This window comes from Culicoides brevitarsis, chromosome 1 (genome assembly GCF_036172545.1).
Source record: "Culicoides brevitarsis isolate CSIRO-B50_1 chromosome 1, AGI_CSIRO_Cbre_v1, whole genome shotgun sequence".
Taxonomy (NCBI): Eukaryota; Metazoa; Arthropoda; class Insecta; order Diptera; family Ceratopogonidae; genus Culicoides; species Culicoides brevitarsis.
Window position 1 is genome coordinate 2,036,480 of NC_087085.1, and position 15,705 is coordinate 2,052,184.

The following is a 15,705-nucleotide window of genomic DNA, read 5'->3' on the forward strand; positions in this document are numbered from 1 at the left end:
ATTATAGTATTTTTATTTTACATTTTTTTGTTGCAAAAGCATTTAATATTTAATAAATATCTTTTTATAAAAAAATTTTATTTAAATATTTAAAAAAAAAAAAATAATTTAATTATTTTCAAATAAATAATATAAAATTTAAAATAAAAAATAATTTTTAATATACTAAAAAATATTTTTTTCTAAAAAAATTTCGGTAAAATTAAATAATTTTTTTTTTAATAAAAAAGAATTATATTTATTTATTTAATTATTATAAATTATTCAAATTAAATTAATTATTTAAAAAAAAATATTTTTCTTTAAATAATTTTTTAATTATAATGCTATAATTTAATATAATAATGAAATAATAAAATTTGAATTAAATAATAAAAAAAATATATACAATAAAAAATAATTAAACTAATGTATTATAAAAAATATTAATTTTCATTAAAAATATTTTTTTTAATTTTAAATTATTATTGTTTATTTGAAATAATTAAATTAAAAAATTATTTATTAATTTTAAATGAAATTATAAAAATTTAAATTTCTATGCAAATGATAGAAGTTAAAAAAAGTCATTTTTATTTTAAAAATTATTTCCATGGACTTTTATAATTTTTTTTTATTCTTGTAATGATTATTTTAAAGAACAAATAAAATAAATAAATATTTTTATATATTTTAAATAAAATTATGAAAATTTTAATTTATGAGCAAATAATAGAACAGAACATTATAAATTGAAAAAATTATTTTAAATTCAACTAAACAAACAATAATAAATAATAAAACATGAAAAGTACATTTAAAATCTTGAAAAAAAATTGAACCAATAAAATAAAAATTCAATATAAAAGCACTTACCTTCTTATGAATATTTCTCCTTATAAATTCTCCAATATTTAAATAAATATTATTTATTTTTTTCATCGTACATCAAATTCTTTATTTCCATTTTTTTTCTTTGTATATTTTACTTTTTTTATACTTTACTTTAATAGTAATAATAATAAGTATATTAATATTATTATATTATAACTTTGTATTTTTTTTTCTCTCGCTTCATATTTTTTTTTATTTTATCTTGACCGGACAAATTCCTCTATTAAATTCTGTAGTTTACTATTTTTTTTTCTATTACATTATTTTATTATTATGTTATTACCATCACTTTCCACTCTGTTTCTTCTGCGTATTTTATAATATTTAAAAGATGCTGAGTGTTTGAGAGGAAATTCTTTCGTTTAACACGAATTAAAACGTTTTAAAATTGTGAATTTTTATGGTTTTTGTTTGTTCTTGTTTTTATCCCAGAGTTTTTTTTTTAATAAAAATTGTTGTTTGGTCATCCATGTTATTTGTTTAAATAATAAAAACGGGAGAAATTTTTCTTTTTTGACGCATTTTTTTTTATTATTTTATCATATTCCATTTATTTTTAATATTATTATTATTTTATACTAAACGTGACTTGACTTGACTTTTCTTTATATATTTTTTCATTTACTTTTATTATTATCGCTAAACGTTAATATATTTATTCAGTAGTGTTTGTAGTATGAAAATCTTGTTATAGTGTTATGTTTCAATTTATATATATTATCAAAAAGGCATATGGAATACAAAAAGTTTTTTTTTCTAGCTTTGGACAATTAATTAAAATATTCATATAACATTACATTTCGTTTCATTTTTTTCTTTTCTTTAATGATATCTGTTGTTTGTTAAAAGACTTTTATATATTTAAATGGACTTTAAAAACACTTGCTATTTATTTATATCAAATTTTCCAGCTTTTTACTTAAAAATGATTGTTGTGGGATTAATTACGCTAATTATTACTCAATAAAATCATTTTTTTCTTTAAATAATCTCAAAACGTTTTTTCATGTATAAATATATTTTTTTATCAACTTTTATATTATTTATTATTATTTTGTATAGGAACCCGTTTAATTTATTTTTATGATTAAAAATAATAATAATTTTGATAATAATATTAATGAAACCTGAAAAATTCAAAGAAAAAAAATTTGCACGTGATTTGTGTTTTTTTTTGTCGTTTTGATATAATTTTTAATTATACATATTATTAACATTGAAATAGTGTGCGAAAAAATATATCTTATAGAATATAATTTTTATATATTGCAATCATATTAAACATAAATTTTATTAAATCGAATGCTTGCTTAATTATTAATTTTTCATAAATATAGGCACAAAGCACGTGTTTTTGCTCTAATAATGATAATAATAATTTATATAGTGCAGAATCACAACAAGTAATGATTTTTTTTTCTAATTTAAATAAAAAATATAATTTTTGAAAATTTTTTAATTATTTAAAAAAAAATGCAAAAAAAATTAAAATAAAAAAATTAGAAGAGACTTTGATAATAAAGTCAATTTTTTTCTTTAGATTTTGTGCCAATGTCACTTTCATGCGTATACACAACATTTAAACTAATTTTCTAATTTTTCTTATTTTTTTTTGTAAAAATCCTTTTTTTACTTATTTTTTTTTTATTTATTTTAATTTATGTAGCGTAGAAAATCTTGAAACTTCGTCATAAGCTCACAGTATAGACAATTATTTTTTTAAAGTTTTTTCTCTCGTAACAAAAAAATTAAGAAGAAGGAGAAGTAACAAAAATTGCGCGTTTAATTTGATTTTTTTTTTTTTTGTAAAAATGAATAAAATTAAAAACTTTCGAAAATTAAATAATATTTTTTTTTTTGCAAAGAATGACAAGAAGCTTTTATCTTATTAAAATTAAAGCAAATTCCGAGAATTTCAAACCAAAAAAATTTTAAGTAGAGTTTCGTTTATTTTTTCTCTTGTTTAAGTATTATTATTACTAAAGTAAAGTTCAAACTCAGACACACACCCGAGGAGGATTAAAGTAAAATAAAAAAAGGAATGGAGTATGTTTGTCGAGTTAAGTGCACATAAATTTGTGTCTTGATTACACACATAGACATAACGCGACATGGGAGTCATAATCATGAAACTCGAGTAACTTTTCCGAGAATCAAGACAGAAGAAAATGGAAATGCAAATAAATTCATTTGGTTTATGGGTGTGTGTGAGTGTGTGCGATTAAGTAAGTATAGAAGTAATAAAAATGATCTTTTTGTTATTTTTCCTCCTAAAACATTATCATTATCTTCTCTTTTACGATGTTTTCTGCAGTGTTTACCGTGCGTTTATTTAATTTTTCTTCTATTTTTTTTAAATTGAATATAAATAAAATTATTAAATTTAATTTAATTAAATATTTTTTAAATAATATCTGAAAAATTTTTTTAAAAACATTTTTGAATTAAAAAATAAATTTAATTAAAAATAATAATAATTTTTTTTTATTTAATTTAAATTTTTAAAAAAATATTTAATTTAAAAAACATTCATTTCAAGAAAATAAATATTTTTAAAAATATCTATTAATTAAAGAAATTTTTGAATTTTAAAAAATAATTAAATTTAATAAAATATTTTAAAAATAATTTGAAATTATTTTAATTTATAATAAATTTTTAATAAAAAATTAAGAAAATTTTTGTTTTAACAAAAATAAATAAAAAATTAATTATAATTAAATTTAATGAAAAATAAAAAAATATTTTATTTTAAAATAAAAAATTAAAAAAAAACTTTCATTTAACGTTTCAAAAAAAATTTTTTTTTAAATATTTATTTAAAAATATTAATTTTTATTTATTTAAAAAAATTTTTTTGAAGCGTAAAATGAAAGCTTTTTTAAAAAATTTTTATTTTAAAATAAATATTTTTTTATTTTTCAAAAAAATAATTTTAATTTTTAAATTAATTTTTTAAATAAATTATAATTAATTAATTTTACAAATAATTTTTAATTAAATATTTTTTTCAGTTTAAATTTCAAGAAAAAAAATTTTGAAATTAAATTTAATATTTAAAAAAAATATTTAATTTCATTTTATATTTTAATTTGAAAAAAAAAATATTAAATATATTGGAAAAATATTAATTATTGTTATTAATTATTTATTAAAAAAAATTATTAAAAATTAAAAAAAAATCATAAAAGTAGAAGAAAAATTAAGTAAACACACAGTACATTTATTTATATAACATAAAATTGCTACACGCGCTATAACCTCATTAATTAAAGAATATATTGGCATTTCAATTAACATATAGTTACAATTATTTAATAAATCAATGGTAAAATAATATAAATACTACTTTTATATAACGTAAATGCAATAAAAGTTACAATAATAATATAATATAGAATAATCAGTATCATTCACATATTTCATATGTTTTTTTTTATTAATAATCGGTATGTTTGTATAATAATGCTTTATATTTTTTTTATTTATTTTTTTTTCAGTTTTTTTTAATAATAATAATAATTTTTCATTTAAATATTCATTTAATTAATTTAAAAGAACGATTTATTATGCTTCTGTTTCGCCGCCTTTTGATCTTGCACGGACAAAATCTTCGAAAATTATGTCGTCGTCTTGGCAAGGATCCTCTCTGTACATGAATTTTAATTAAAACAAGGCGAAAAAAAAATTAAATTTAATGAAACTCACGCATCAAGTTGTATTAAATTTGGTATTTCATCATTTTTGTTCGCATCTTCGACATTTCCATTATCCGTCGCATGTCCGCTGTACGATCCACGTTTATCGATAGACAAGCGATACGGGGACCTTTCGTTAACTAGTGTGCTTTGGTCATCATCCAATGGTTTCGGATGCATTAAAATGAACGGTAATTCAGCGACTAAATCTCTGTTTGAAGCAAAAAAAAAATCATTAATATTCAATGGGACATGAGAAAATGTTTTTTTCATGAAAACCTACCCTCCTAATGGTCCAATACATAATTTAACTTTTACTTTGTACTGCACAATGATGCCTAAATTTTCTCGTTGTGAAGGATCGGCGATTCTGTTGATTTTTTTGAAAAGATGAAAGAAATAAAATTTGTTTAATTTTTGTAAGGTAAATAATGTTAAACATGCATATATGCTCAATATTTAACCATAATGTTAGAGTAAATATTAAAAAATAAACTTTTTACCCTTTAATAAACATGCAAATTAAAATAAAAGCAAGAAAAAAAAATAAATTTATATGAAAAATGTTTTTAAAGTAACTCATTAGTGAGTTTTTGTTCATTCATTAGTAAAATATTCATTAATTATCATTTATTTTATTATTATTACAATAAACCCTGATTATAATGTTTTTACAATATAAATGAAAATGTTTATTAATGTGAATAATTTTTAATATATTTTTTTTTAATTTTAATTAAATTAATTTTTTTTATATCAAAAATTTTAATTTAATTGTTCTTTATTAAAATATTAAAAATTATTTATTTTAATTTTTAATTTTATTTTTATTTAATTTATAATAAATTATTAATTTTTATTTATTATAAATTAAATTTATTAATTTAATTATTTTTTTTTAATTAATATTTTTATAAATATTTAAACTTTTTATTTTTTTGTATAAAAAAAAATTAAAAAATGAATATTGGAAATATTTAATAATAATGTGAATAATTTTTCTTCAAATTTTAATTTTAATTAAATTAATTTTTTTAATAAAATTATTATTATTTTTTTTTTAAATTCAAATTAAATTAAATTTTTCATATTTTTTTGAAAAAAAAAGTTTAAATTATTTTTTTTTTATTAAATTTAATTTTAATTTTATTTTTATTAATTCAATTAAAAATTTTATAATTTATAATATTATTATTATTTAAAATTTATTTTTTTTACAAAAAAATAAAAAAAAATAATATTTATTGCCATATTATTTTTTTTATTTTATCATAATCATAATTTTTTAATTTTTAAATAATTAAATTTACAAAAAAATAATAATATTTTATAATAAACCTTAAAATAAAATAATAAAAATATATAGTTTAATATTCATAAAAAATTATATTTACTGGATGCCATAAAAAAGCGAAATTTATATATTTTCACATTTTCTTCTATAAAAGTTTTTCACACATGTATTATAAATAATAGTTTTTACTACAAACATTAACATTTTATTGCAAAAGATAAAATATGAAAATTTACGTTTTTTTTATATGAAATTATTTTTTTACAAAAAAAAAAAAAAAATAATCGGAAATAATTTTGACAAAAAATCTCGTCAATAAGCGCAACATTTATTACGAAATATGCATGAAAAATTTCAATTAAAAATTCGCAATTACACAAAATTCGTGAATTTGATTACAAGTTAATTACGAATATTTACAGGAAGCACCTTAATTAGCGTGTTTGTTAATTTTCAGTTCATACAAACTAATTTTCAACCTTTTATGAGTTTATTTTATTACATTTTATTGACGAAAAGTTAGCAACTGGTGCTCATTATAAATATGATTTGTTCGCGGTTTTAGCGGAAAATTTGATTTACGCGTTGGTCGAAAATCCAATTTATTTATTTTTTGAAAAAAATTCCGGGAATTCATCAAAATTGAGACGAAAAAAATATGTCCATCAAAAAAATATTTAAAAAAAACACGAAATTTAATAACAAATGACAAGCAGAAAAAAAGTATGAAAAAATAGTAACATGTTGACAGATAAATAATTGGAGTAAATATAAAAAAATGTCTAAATAACGGTAGCAGTAAAATGCATCAATCATTCTATTATTCAATTATTTTATGAAATATTTCGGTACCTATATTTTCCATCATCTGTAACGCGAGACCTGTGCGAAAAAATATAAATTTTTTTGTATTTACAGAAATTTTGAAGTGCCATTTGCAGTACATATCAACAAATAAATGGATTTACAGTAATTTAATTTTTTTTTTTCAAATGAAATTTTTCAATATTAAATTTTCATTTGGTTTTATTTTATTTATTTATTTACAAGGAAGGAAAAAAAAGAACATTAAAGCTGATTTACTGTCGTTGCACGCACACACAAGAAGCAATCAAGCAAGCAATGGGTTAGAAGAGACAAAACATGGAAAGTGGATTAATTGAATTAAAAATTTATTTAAACCACAGAAGGGACTTGGGGAAGTTGATGCAAGATTAAATTTTTGTTTCGTGTGCAACTCGTGTGTTTTTTTTACCGCATTTCGACGAAAAATTGAGGAAATGATGTTTAGAATGGGCATTGGGATAAAAAAAAATTTAATTTTCAGTAAGGAATTTTTTTAAAATGTGAACTGGGATGAAATTTCAAAATGTGTTTTGGGAAAAATTTAGAATTTTTATTGGGGAGAAATTTTTAAAATGTAACATGGGGCAAAAATAAAAATTTGCATTGGGACAAAATTTTAGAAAATATGAACAAATTTTAAATTTACATTTTGATGAAAAATTCGAATGTAACAAAAAAAATAGAATTTGCATTGGGACTGAAAATTAAAAAGTTTAAAATTCAATAAGAAATTTACATTGGGGCGAAATTTCAAAATGTCACATAAGGCAAAATAAATAATTTGCTTTGGGAAAATATTTCAAATGTAGAGTGGGAAAAAATAAAGAATTTGCATTGGGGCAAAAAAAAATTTCAACGAGAAAATTTTTTTAAAATGTAAACTGGGATAAAATTTTAAAATATTTTTGGAAAAATTTAGAATTTTTATTGGGAAAAAAGATTTAAAATGTAACACGGGGCAAATTTAAAAATTTTCTTTAAAGCAAATTTTAAAAAAATTATGGATAAAAATTTTAAATGTTACATGGGGCAAAAAATTAAATTTGCATTGGGGCAAAAGTTAAAAATTTTAACTGGGGCGAAATTAAAAATATAAATTGAGAGAAAATTTAGAATTCGCATTGGGACAAAATCCGAATATCGATATTTTAGTGAAATTTCACAATGTCAACTGGGTTAAAAATTCAAAATATTCATTGAGTCAATTTTTAAATGCTTAAAAATCGAAATGCGGTTTAATATTTAATTCTTTTTCGAACGATAACTTTCTACAAATTCTTCTCAATTATTTATTTACAGGACGAGAAACTGTAAACACGACACAAATATTGTCGAGCAAATAAATTAAAATAACATTGTAAGACATGTTGTAACTCATCATGATGAAACTCATCATGGGAGTAGATAAAAATCTTCATTTTCTTCATCTTCTTATCTTCGGCATGAAGGAAACACAAAAAAGAGGACAAAACACACACAAAGAACAACAGAAATACTTACAATGTGCTTGACGCTAGATTTGTATCTTCGTGTTTGAGTTGACCATCAAGTGCAAGACCCCATTTGTCTTTATTGTTTGCCAACAGCGGTGTGAGTGTAAATACTTTGGAGAGGGTAAAACCGGGCGCCACGCTACATCCGTCACTGCGATTTTAATTTTTTTGCAATTTTTTTTTTTTTTTTGATACGAAAACGATGAGATGACGACGCGACGAAAATTATTTCAAGGAAAGATAAGAAGAAAAGGAAATTTTTAATTTATTTAAATGATCATCCTTTTACTTTTTCTCCTTGTGTCTGTTTGAAAAGACAAAAGGAGACAGAGTTTGGCGAAGAATGAGAACAAAGTAATTTTTCTCGTGTCTTGTGTGTTGTACGTCTAATTGGTTGGATGTGTGTGCGTTTTGGCGAAAAAGGATCGAAATTTATGCATGATGGAGCTTGTAACTTTTGAACGAAACCAATAAAAGGCGGAAAGGATAAGAGAAAATGTTTTTTAAATTAATTTCATCTTTAAAAAAATAAAAATAAAATAATATTTTTAAAAATTTTTTTGTCAAAAGTTTTCTTATAAAAATAATTAAAAACAAAAATAAATCAAAATTTGTAAATAAAAATTAAAATTATTTTTTTAAACGCGGTAAAAAAATGAAAAAGAAAATAATTTAAAAAAAATAATAAACAATTATAAGAAAAATAATAATTTAAAAATAAAATTAATTAAAATTAGAAAAAAAAACTTTCAAATAATTTGAAATTGTCAATTTAAAAAATTACCGTTAAAAATTCGTAAATGACTTTTTGCTAATTCAATTTTTTTTTCTTTAGCAAAAAAATCGTAAAAATTCAATAAAAATTCGATAAAAATTATAAAATTTCCATTAAAATAACAAAATTTTTCCATTTTTACCACAGCCTAAGAAATTGATATGGAAATAATATGTAACACAGGAGAAAACCAATTTTGTGAAGTGTAACGAATATCGGGCATAAATTCGATTTTTTATGAATTATTAATGTGATTTTGGCCAATCATTTGTTCGTTTTTTTCCTTTCTTCGCCGCAAGAAGGAAATCTAAATGGACTAAATTTCCCTTTTTTTGCAGACCTTGCGTATCATTATTACGTGATTATCTCTCCAATTTTCCTCACTTAAATGGCACGCAAAGATTCGGTATTTTATTAAAGTTTTATGGCAAAGTATTTATGCATAAAATATGAGTTCTCATCGTTTTTACGAGTGTGAGTCGCAAAAAGACGATTTTCCCCGAAAATTGTGAGATATTTAAATATTTGATGAGGTTTTTGATTGTAATTACATGTTGACGATTTTTGGTCGCTTTTGGAGTGAGAGACGTCAACAAGTTAAATTTTTGGAATTTCAGTGACGGAATTTAAATCATTAATAAAATGATTTAAATTCCGTAATTTTAATAAAAAAAAAATTAAAAAAAAAAAAAAAATATATTATTTATTTTAATTGAATAATTTTAATAAATTCAATTAAAACAGGTAAATTAAATGAAATATATTTAAATAAAAATAAAATAAATAAATTTCATTAAATTTAATTCAAATATTTATCAAATTGTAATTATTTTAAAAAAAAAATAATAATAAAACTTATTTTTATTTATTATTTTATTTTATTTTAAAGATTTTTTTATTAAATTAAAAAATAAAATATTATTTTAAAAAATTTTATTTAAATTAAATTTTTAATTTAAATTAAAATTTAAATATTTATTTAAATTTGAATTAAATTAAAATTTTTAAAAAATTAAAAAAAATTATTTTAATTTAAATTATAAAAATAAATATTTAAATAAAATAAAAAAAAAATTTAATTTAAAAAAAAATCAACTTTAAAATTAAATTTATTTTTCTAAAAATTTATTTTTTTATGATTTTATTTTTAATTTTTTTTAGTTTTTAATAATTTTTAATTTTTATTTTTTAAATAATTTTTTTAATTAATAAGAAACGTAATTCCTTTATTTCAACACAATTTCCGTCACGGCGTAATTTTTGCTCACTTAAAAACTTTATTAATCTCTAAACAACCGCATTAAAAGGTTGACTTTGTCTCCTTCATCCAACTTTCTCGTCTAATTTCATTATTTTAGCTCAACAATTTACAACTAGGTCAAAACTATATTTATACACAAAACATTCCGAGAACTCTTTTTCGCGTTAACTTGTAGCTTTTTGGTTTTGTGCGCGACGAAAAACGTGCCAAACATCTTTTTTACGGGATCAAATATTCATTTTGCCAACGGAGGAGTGTGTTCACCTCGCAGCCAACGAGCGACGACGAAACGAAAAAGTTGGAAAGAACATTTAATGTTTTTTTGTCATTCGCCGCATATGTGTGCATATGGGATGAAAATCGGGCGATGGCAGCAGGTTGCGAGAAAAAGCACTTTTATAATCCTTTCGACAAATGCAAACATATTTGCATACAAAACGATCGCTTTTAAAATCTTCATTTTTATTTTATTATGCAAATAGAGCAAATAAGTGGAATCATTTGTTTTTATTTTTATCATCTCGCAACATTTCTTCGCTTTCGTCGTAGCTCAGGGAAAAATAAAATTAGCAAACATGTGTTTTTTTCTTTGATTTTTTTTTGTTGAATTTTCACCTATTTTCTCTCTTTTTACATGAAACGAAGGAAAAAAAACTCACAGAAGCCCAAACACACGATAAATTACGAAATTTTTACTTTGTTGTTGCCACATCGCCGCCAGACTTCGACGTGACGTGTTACAACTCAATGGAGTGTTTGTGTACTTTTAGCAAAAAAAAAAAAAAAAAAAAAAATTCACACAAAAAACAGAAAAAGAACGTGAATCAGATGTTTTCAATGTGTGTCACCAAACAAGTGGCAGGCAGGACTGTGTGCGAGTATTCATTACACTCCCATGACTGACTTGTATAAATATTTTCCAATAAACATGTCGTTGACTTTTTGTGCGAGTTTGTAACGAACTGTTTTTTCGGTGCATTTATTTTTTTTCGTCATTTGTAGGCACCACATCTGAGTTTTATTGTTTGCTGAATGTTTGGCGAAAAAAATGAACTGACATGTGGATAAAATTTTATGATTGCTGAAGATGGACTTTTAGAATACTGATTTGCGATTTTTTTTTGTTTGTTAGGAAATTATGGAAATTATGTGAAAGTGTTCGATTTCAAGAATTTTTTATTTTTTTATCAAAAAAAAAAAAAATTTTCATTAAAAAAAATAAAATTATAAAAAAAAAATTGAACTTAAAAAATTAAAAAAAAAATTAATTAAAATAATTAAGAAATATTTTTTTATTATTTTTATTTTTTTAATATTCTAAAATAAAATAATTTGAAATTTAAATTAAAAATATTAAATTAAAATTAAAAAATCAAAATAAAAAAAATGTTAAAATAAATTAATAATTAAAATAATTAAAAATTAAAATTTAAAAAATTTAAATTAATTTTCTATTTATTTTGAAATTAATTAAATTAAATTTTAACAAAAAAAAATATTTTTTTACATTATTAAAATTTTTTTATTTTTTTAAAGAGAAATTATTTTAAAATAAAAGAAATCAATAAAATCATTTAAAATAAAATTTAAAAAAATAAAATTTAATTAATTGAAAAAACGAATAAAAAAATAATTTAATTTTATTTTAAATTTTCTAATTTTTTTTAATATTTTTTAGGATGGAAAATAAAAATGCTTCAACAAAAAAACCATTTTATCTAAAGCATCAAATAAAAATCTCTTTGACATAAAAACCGATGTTTGGTCATTAAAACCATCCAGCTAAACGAACATTAGCAAGTAATTTTTTTGCACGTGTTCATGTGGGTTGACTGTTGATCTCTCGGTTTTTATTTAAAAAAAAAACTCTTTTTATCTCTATTCAATCTATGTCGGACTTTAATCCGCTCAGCAAATCTCAGCATGAAATTATTTGCTTGAATTAAGATCCGCCGTAATCTGCCACAGAAAAGCTTTTTTCTTCAAATGTCAGATTTTTCGCTCGAAATCAACTCGGTATTTAATGTTCATTCAAGTTTAATTCACATTTGAACAAAAGAAGAAGGAGAAGAAAAAAACTGAAAATCTAAAATAAATATGTTTCGTTAAATTTACCATTAAAATTGCATTTTTATTTATCTTCTTTTTGTATTTTATTGCAATATCGATCAATATGTTGTCGTGCATTGAGGAGATTTAATGTTAACGGTAATCCAAACAGATTTCTGTTTTCAGATAAAAATTGCAATATTTTTTGTTATTTTTTTATGGATTCCCTTTTTCCGTTTTCACGTTTCATACAAAAGCATTCAATAACAAAATTTTATGAAAAAAAAGTAAAAATACAGTTTTAATGGATTTTTTTTTTCGTCGATGTTTTTGACGAGAAAGTACGTTTTAAAGGATGTTTGATCAATTTATGTTGATTTATTAATTTATTTTTTTTATTCATAAATTATATGTGGGAAAAAAATAATAAAAATAAGAGGATTTATGAAAATCCATTCTTTTTGTTATTTATTAATTTAATTTTAATAAAAAAATGAAAAAAAATTTAATAAAAAATTATTAAAAAATATTTTTAAAAATTAATAATTTAAAAATAATTTTAATAAAAAATTTAAAATAAATTATTTAAAAAAAATAAAAATAATTTTATATAAAATTAAATAAAATTATTTGAAAAAATAAAAACTTTAAAAATAATTTTAATAAAAAAATAAAAATAAATTATTTAAAAAAAATAATTTTTAATAAAAAATTAAAAAAAAAAATTTTTTTATAAAATTCACCAAAGAAATAAATTAAAGTAAATGATGTTTTTTTATATTTTTTAATTTAAAAATTAATTTTAATGATTTTATTTGAATTAAAAAATTATTTAAAAAAAAGTTAAAAACTTTTAAAATAAAAAAAATGAAACTTTGTAAGAATAATCAAATTTAAATTAATTCATTTTAGATTTGACATTGCAACAAAAATGATAATTTCTCGGAAAAAAATAATAGAAAGAAAAATCACACCTGTCAAAAACTTTTCCAATTAAAAAAATATTTGTTAGCAAATATCTACCTTACTGACTAATTATTAGAATTAATATTAAAAAAATTATTTTTTCTCCCAAAACCCTTTAGAAAAATTAAATGAAAGAATTTAATCTACAAAAAAATATAAAAGGAAGTTAATCTCTACCAATTACAAAAACTTAATATTATCCCATATCGTAAGAAGGAAAAACTGAGCATATTACCAAGAAAAAAAATTCCACAAAAAAATTGCTTACATCGTACTCGACGCTAAATTCGTATCTTCATGCTTCAATTGACCATCCAATGCTAAGCCACGTTTATCTTTATTATTTTTTAAGAGCGGGCGAATGGAAAATACCTTTGATAAAGTAAAACCTGGACCGACTGGATTATCCCTAAATAAATTATTTTTTTTTCGATTATATAAATTTAATTTAAAAATAAAATAAAAAAAAATTTTTTTTGAAATAAAAAAAAAATAATTTTTCATGACAAAGACGAGTTACGACAATTTAATCTCCTGTTCCTTGCGAAATTCCTTTGTTCTATTATTCAGCAGTAGCAGAGCGATTATTATTCTCGTCAACATTTTTTTTTAATTATAAATGAAAAGAGAGAGAAGTTCATTTTGTTGTGCAATTTATCCGCCGTCAAGATAAATTGTGTGAGCAATTTCGATGTTAACGAGTCAAAGTCGGGGAGTTTATGAGAAATATTTTGTAAAATATGTGTGTTGTGGTTGAAGCTGTCGGGATGATGATGATGATGTTGTGCGTTCGCTGTCTCTCATCATATTTTAATTACTTTGTTCTGTGTCATAATTGATAAAATTTGCATAACTTACTCTGATTCAACTTCCGCAACGGTGCACTTGTATTGTGCAGTCGAGAATAAGCAAATATCTGCAAATTGTCTCACTGATACCTTAATTTTCTTAACTGTTTTACTCGAATTATTCGCAATATGTACATTAACGGACAAACTTTCGCCGTGATGATAAAGCTACGGGGAAAACAAACGAGGTTAATTGAAATTTATTACTTGTGTAAGGCGATTTCAAATGAAAAAAAATATTTTTTTCTAATGATCAAAAGTAAAAAAAAATAAAATTGAAATTTTTCAAGAATTTTTAAAAATTGATCTAAAAATTATCAATTAAATTAAATTTAATTTAATATTATTTAATATTTAATTCAATTTTTTTAAAAATTTTTTTTTTAATCGAAATAATAAAAAAAAAATAAAATTATAACTCAAATAAACATAAATGTTAATTAATTAATTAATTTTAAATTTTTTAAATTTTTTTTAAATTTAATTTTAAAAAAATTAAAAAAAATTTTTTTTAAAAATATATTTTAATAATTTTTTAAAAAATTTTGAATTAATTTAATAAAAATTTTTTTTATAAAAATTTTAAATTAAAATAATTTGATTTAAAAATTTTAATTATTTTTTTAAATTTAATTTTTTAAAAAAAATTTTAAAAAAATATTAATAAAAAATCAATTTTAATAAAATAAAATAATTTAATATTTTTATTAAATTTTTAAAAATATTTTTTAAATAATTTTTTTTTAGTTTTTTTTTATTTTTTTTTTTTTAATTTTGTAAGTCTAAAAATTAATGCATTAAAAATTAAATATTAAAAAAAAATATTTTTTTTATTAAAACTGAGCATCAAAAAAATTATTTTTTTCATTTGAAAAGACCTTTTTTCTCTGAAATCATAATGAAAATTTACCTCTTTGTCCAAACTAGCCTCTAAATGTATTTTATTTGGTTTCAACATGTATTCCTTCGACACTTCCACGGACGGTTGTTCGCCCAATTTCGATGGCGCATACATAATTTTCCGGATTGCCAGTCGTACGGAATTCCGTTTGTGTGGTTTGTCGTCGGGAGTTTCGCCCACAAATGCCTTCAGCTCGTAATCCACGCCGCATGGCTTGCCCGTATCGCCTGGCGCCGGTTGCAACGAAACAGAAGCCGGGCAATGCGGCGGCACTTCAAAGTAAAAGGGATACGCATTCGGCCCAAGTTTCTTCATGAGACGCTCTTGCAAACGCGTCAGAGGCCTGTCATTCTCCAACGGAGGATAAATCTGTCAACGAATTAATTAAAAAAATTTAATTTTCCTCTTTTTCTCGCTTAATTAAAATAAATTCTCACCTGTTCCGATGCGAGATATAAATCTTTGCGGAATGTCAATCCGAGTACGTCTAAATCTTCTCTGCCGTAACGGAAGGCAGCTAATACATGCCCAAACACTTTGCGATCTTTCACGTAATCGGGATCGATTAAAACGACACCATCTGAAGAAAAATGAGAGAAAAAAGAAATTTATTAACTTTTTTTTCTAATTATTTTGTCGAATAGTTTTTATCACACAATAAAAATTTTTCACATGTTTTTCTAATGGGAACACAGAAATAG

The 15,705-nt window shown here is 20.8% G+C and overlaps 1 protein-coding gene across 2 annotated transcripts in view; it reads right to left on the reverse strand.

Moving 5' to 3' along the window:
* Window positions 1-4,325: 4,325 nt before the first annotated feature.
* LOC134831754 (beta-arrestin-1) overlaps window positions 4,326-15,705 on the reverse strand; it is a 53,544-nt gene continuing 42,164 nt past the window's right edge. Inside the window, exons 4-10 of one of the 2 annotated variants that reach the window (XM_063845568.1) lie at window positions 15,442-15,584; window positions 15,014-15,373; window positions 14,114-14,271; window positions 8,212-8,355; window positions 4,855-4,941; window positions 4,582-4,782; window positions 4,326-4,522 (exon numbers count right to left, since the gene is read on the reverse strand). In XM_063845568.1, coding sequence (XP_063701638.1) covers window positions 4,441-4,522; window positions 4,582-4,782; window positions 4,855-4,941; window positions 8,212-8,355; window positions 14,114-14,271; window positions 15,014-15,373; window positions 15,442-15,584 — 1,175 coding nt within the window. In that variant the 3' untranslated portion in view covers window positions 4,326-4,440. Of the gene's footprint in view, window positions 4,523-4,581; window positions 4,783-4,854; window positions 4,942-8,211; window positions 8,356-13,523; window positions 13,665-14,113; window positions 14,272-15,013; window positions 15,374-15,441; window positions 15,585-15,705 lie in introns of both variants that reach the window. The other variant, XM_063845575.1, reaches the window with a different exon arrangement.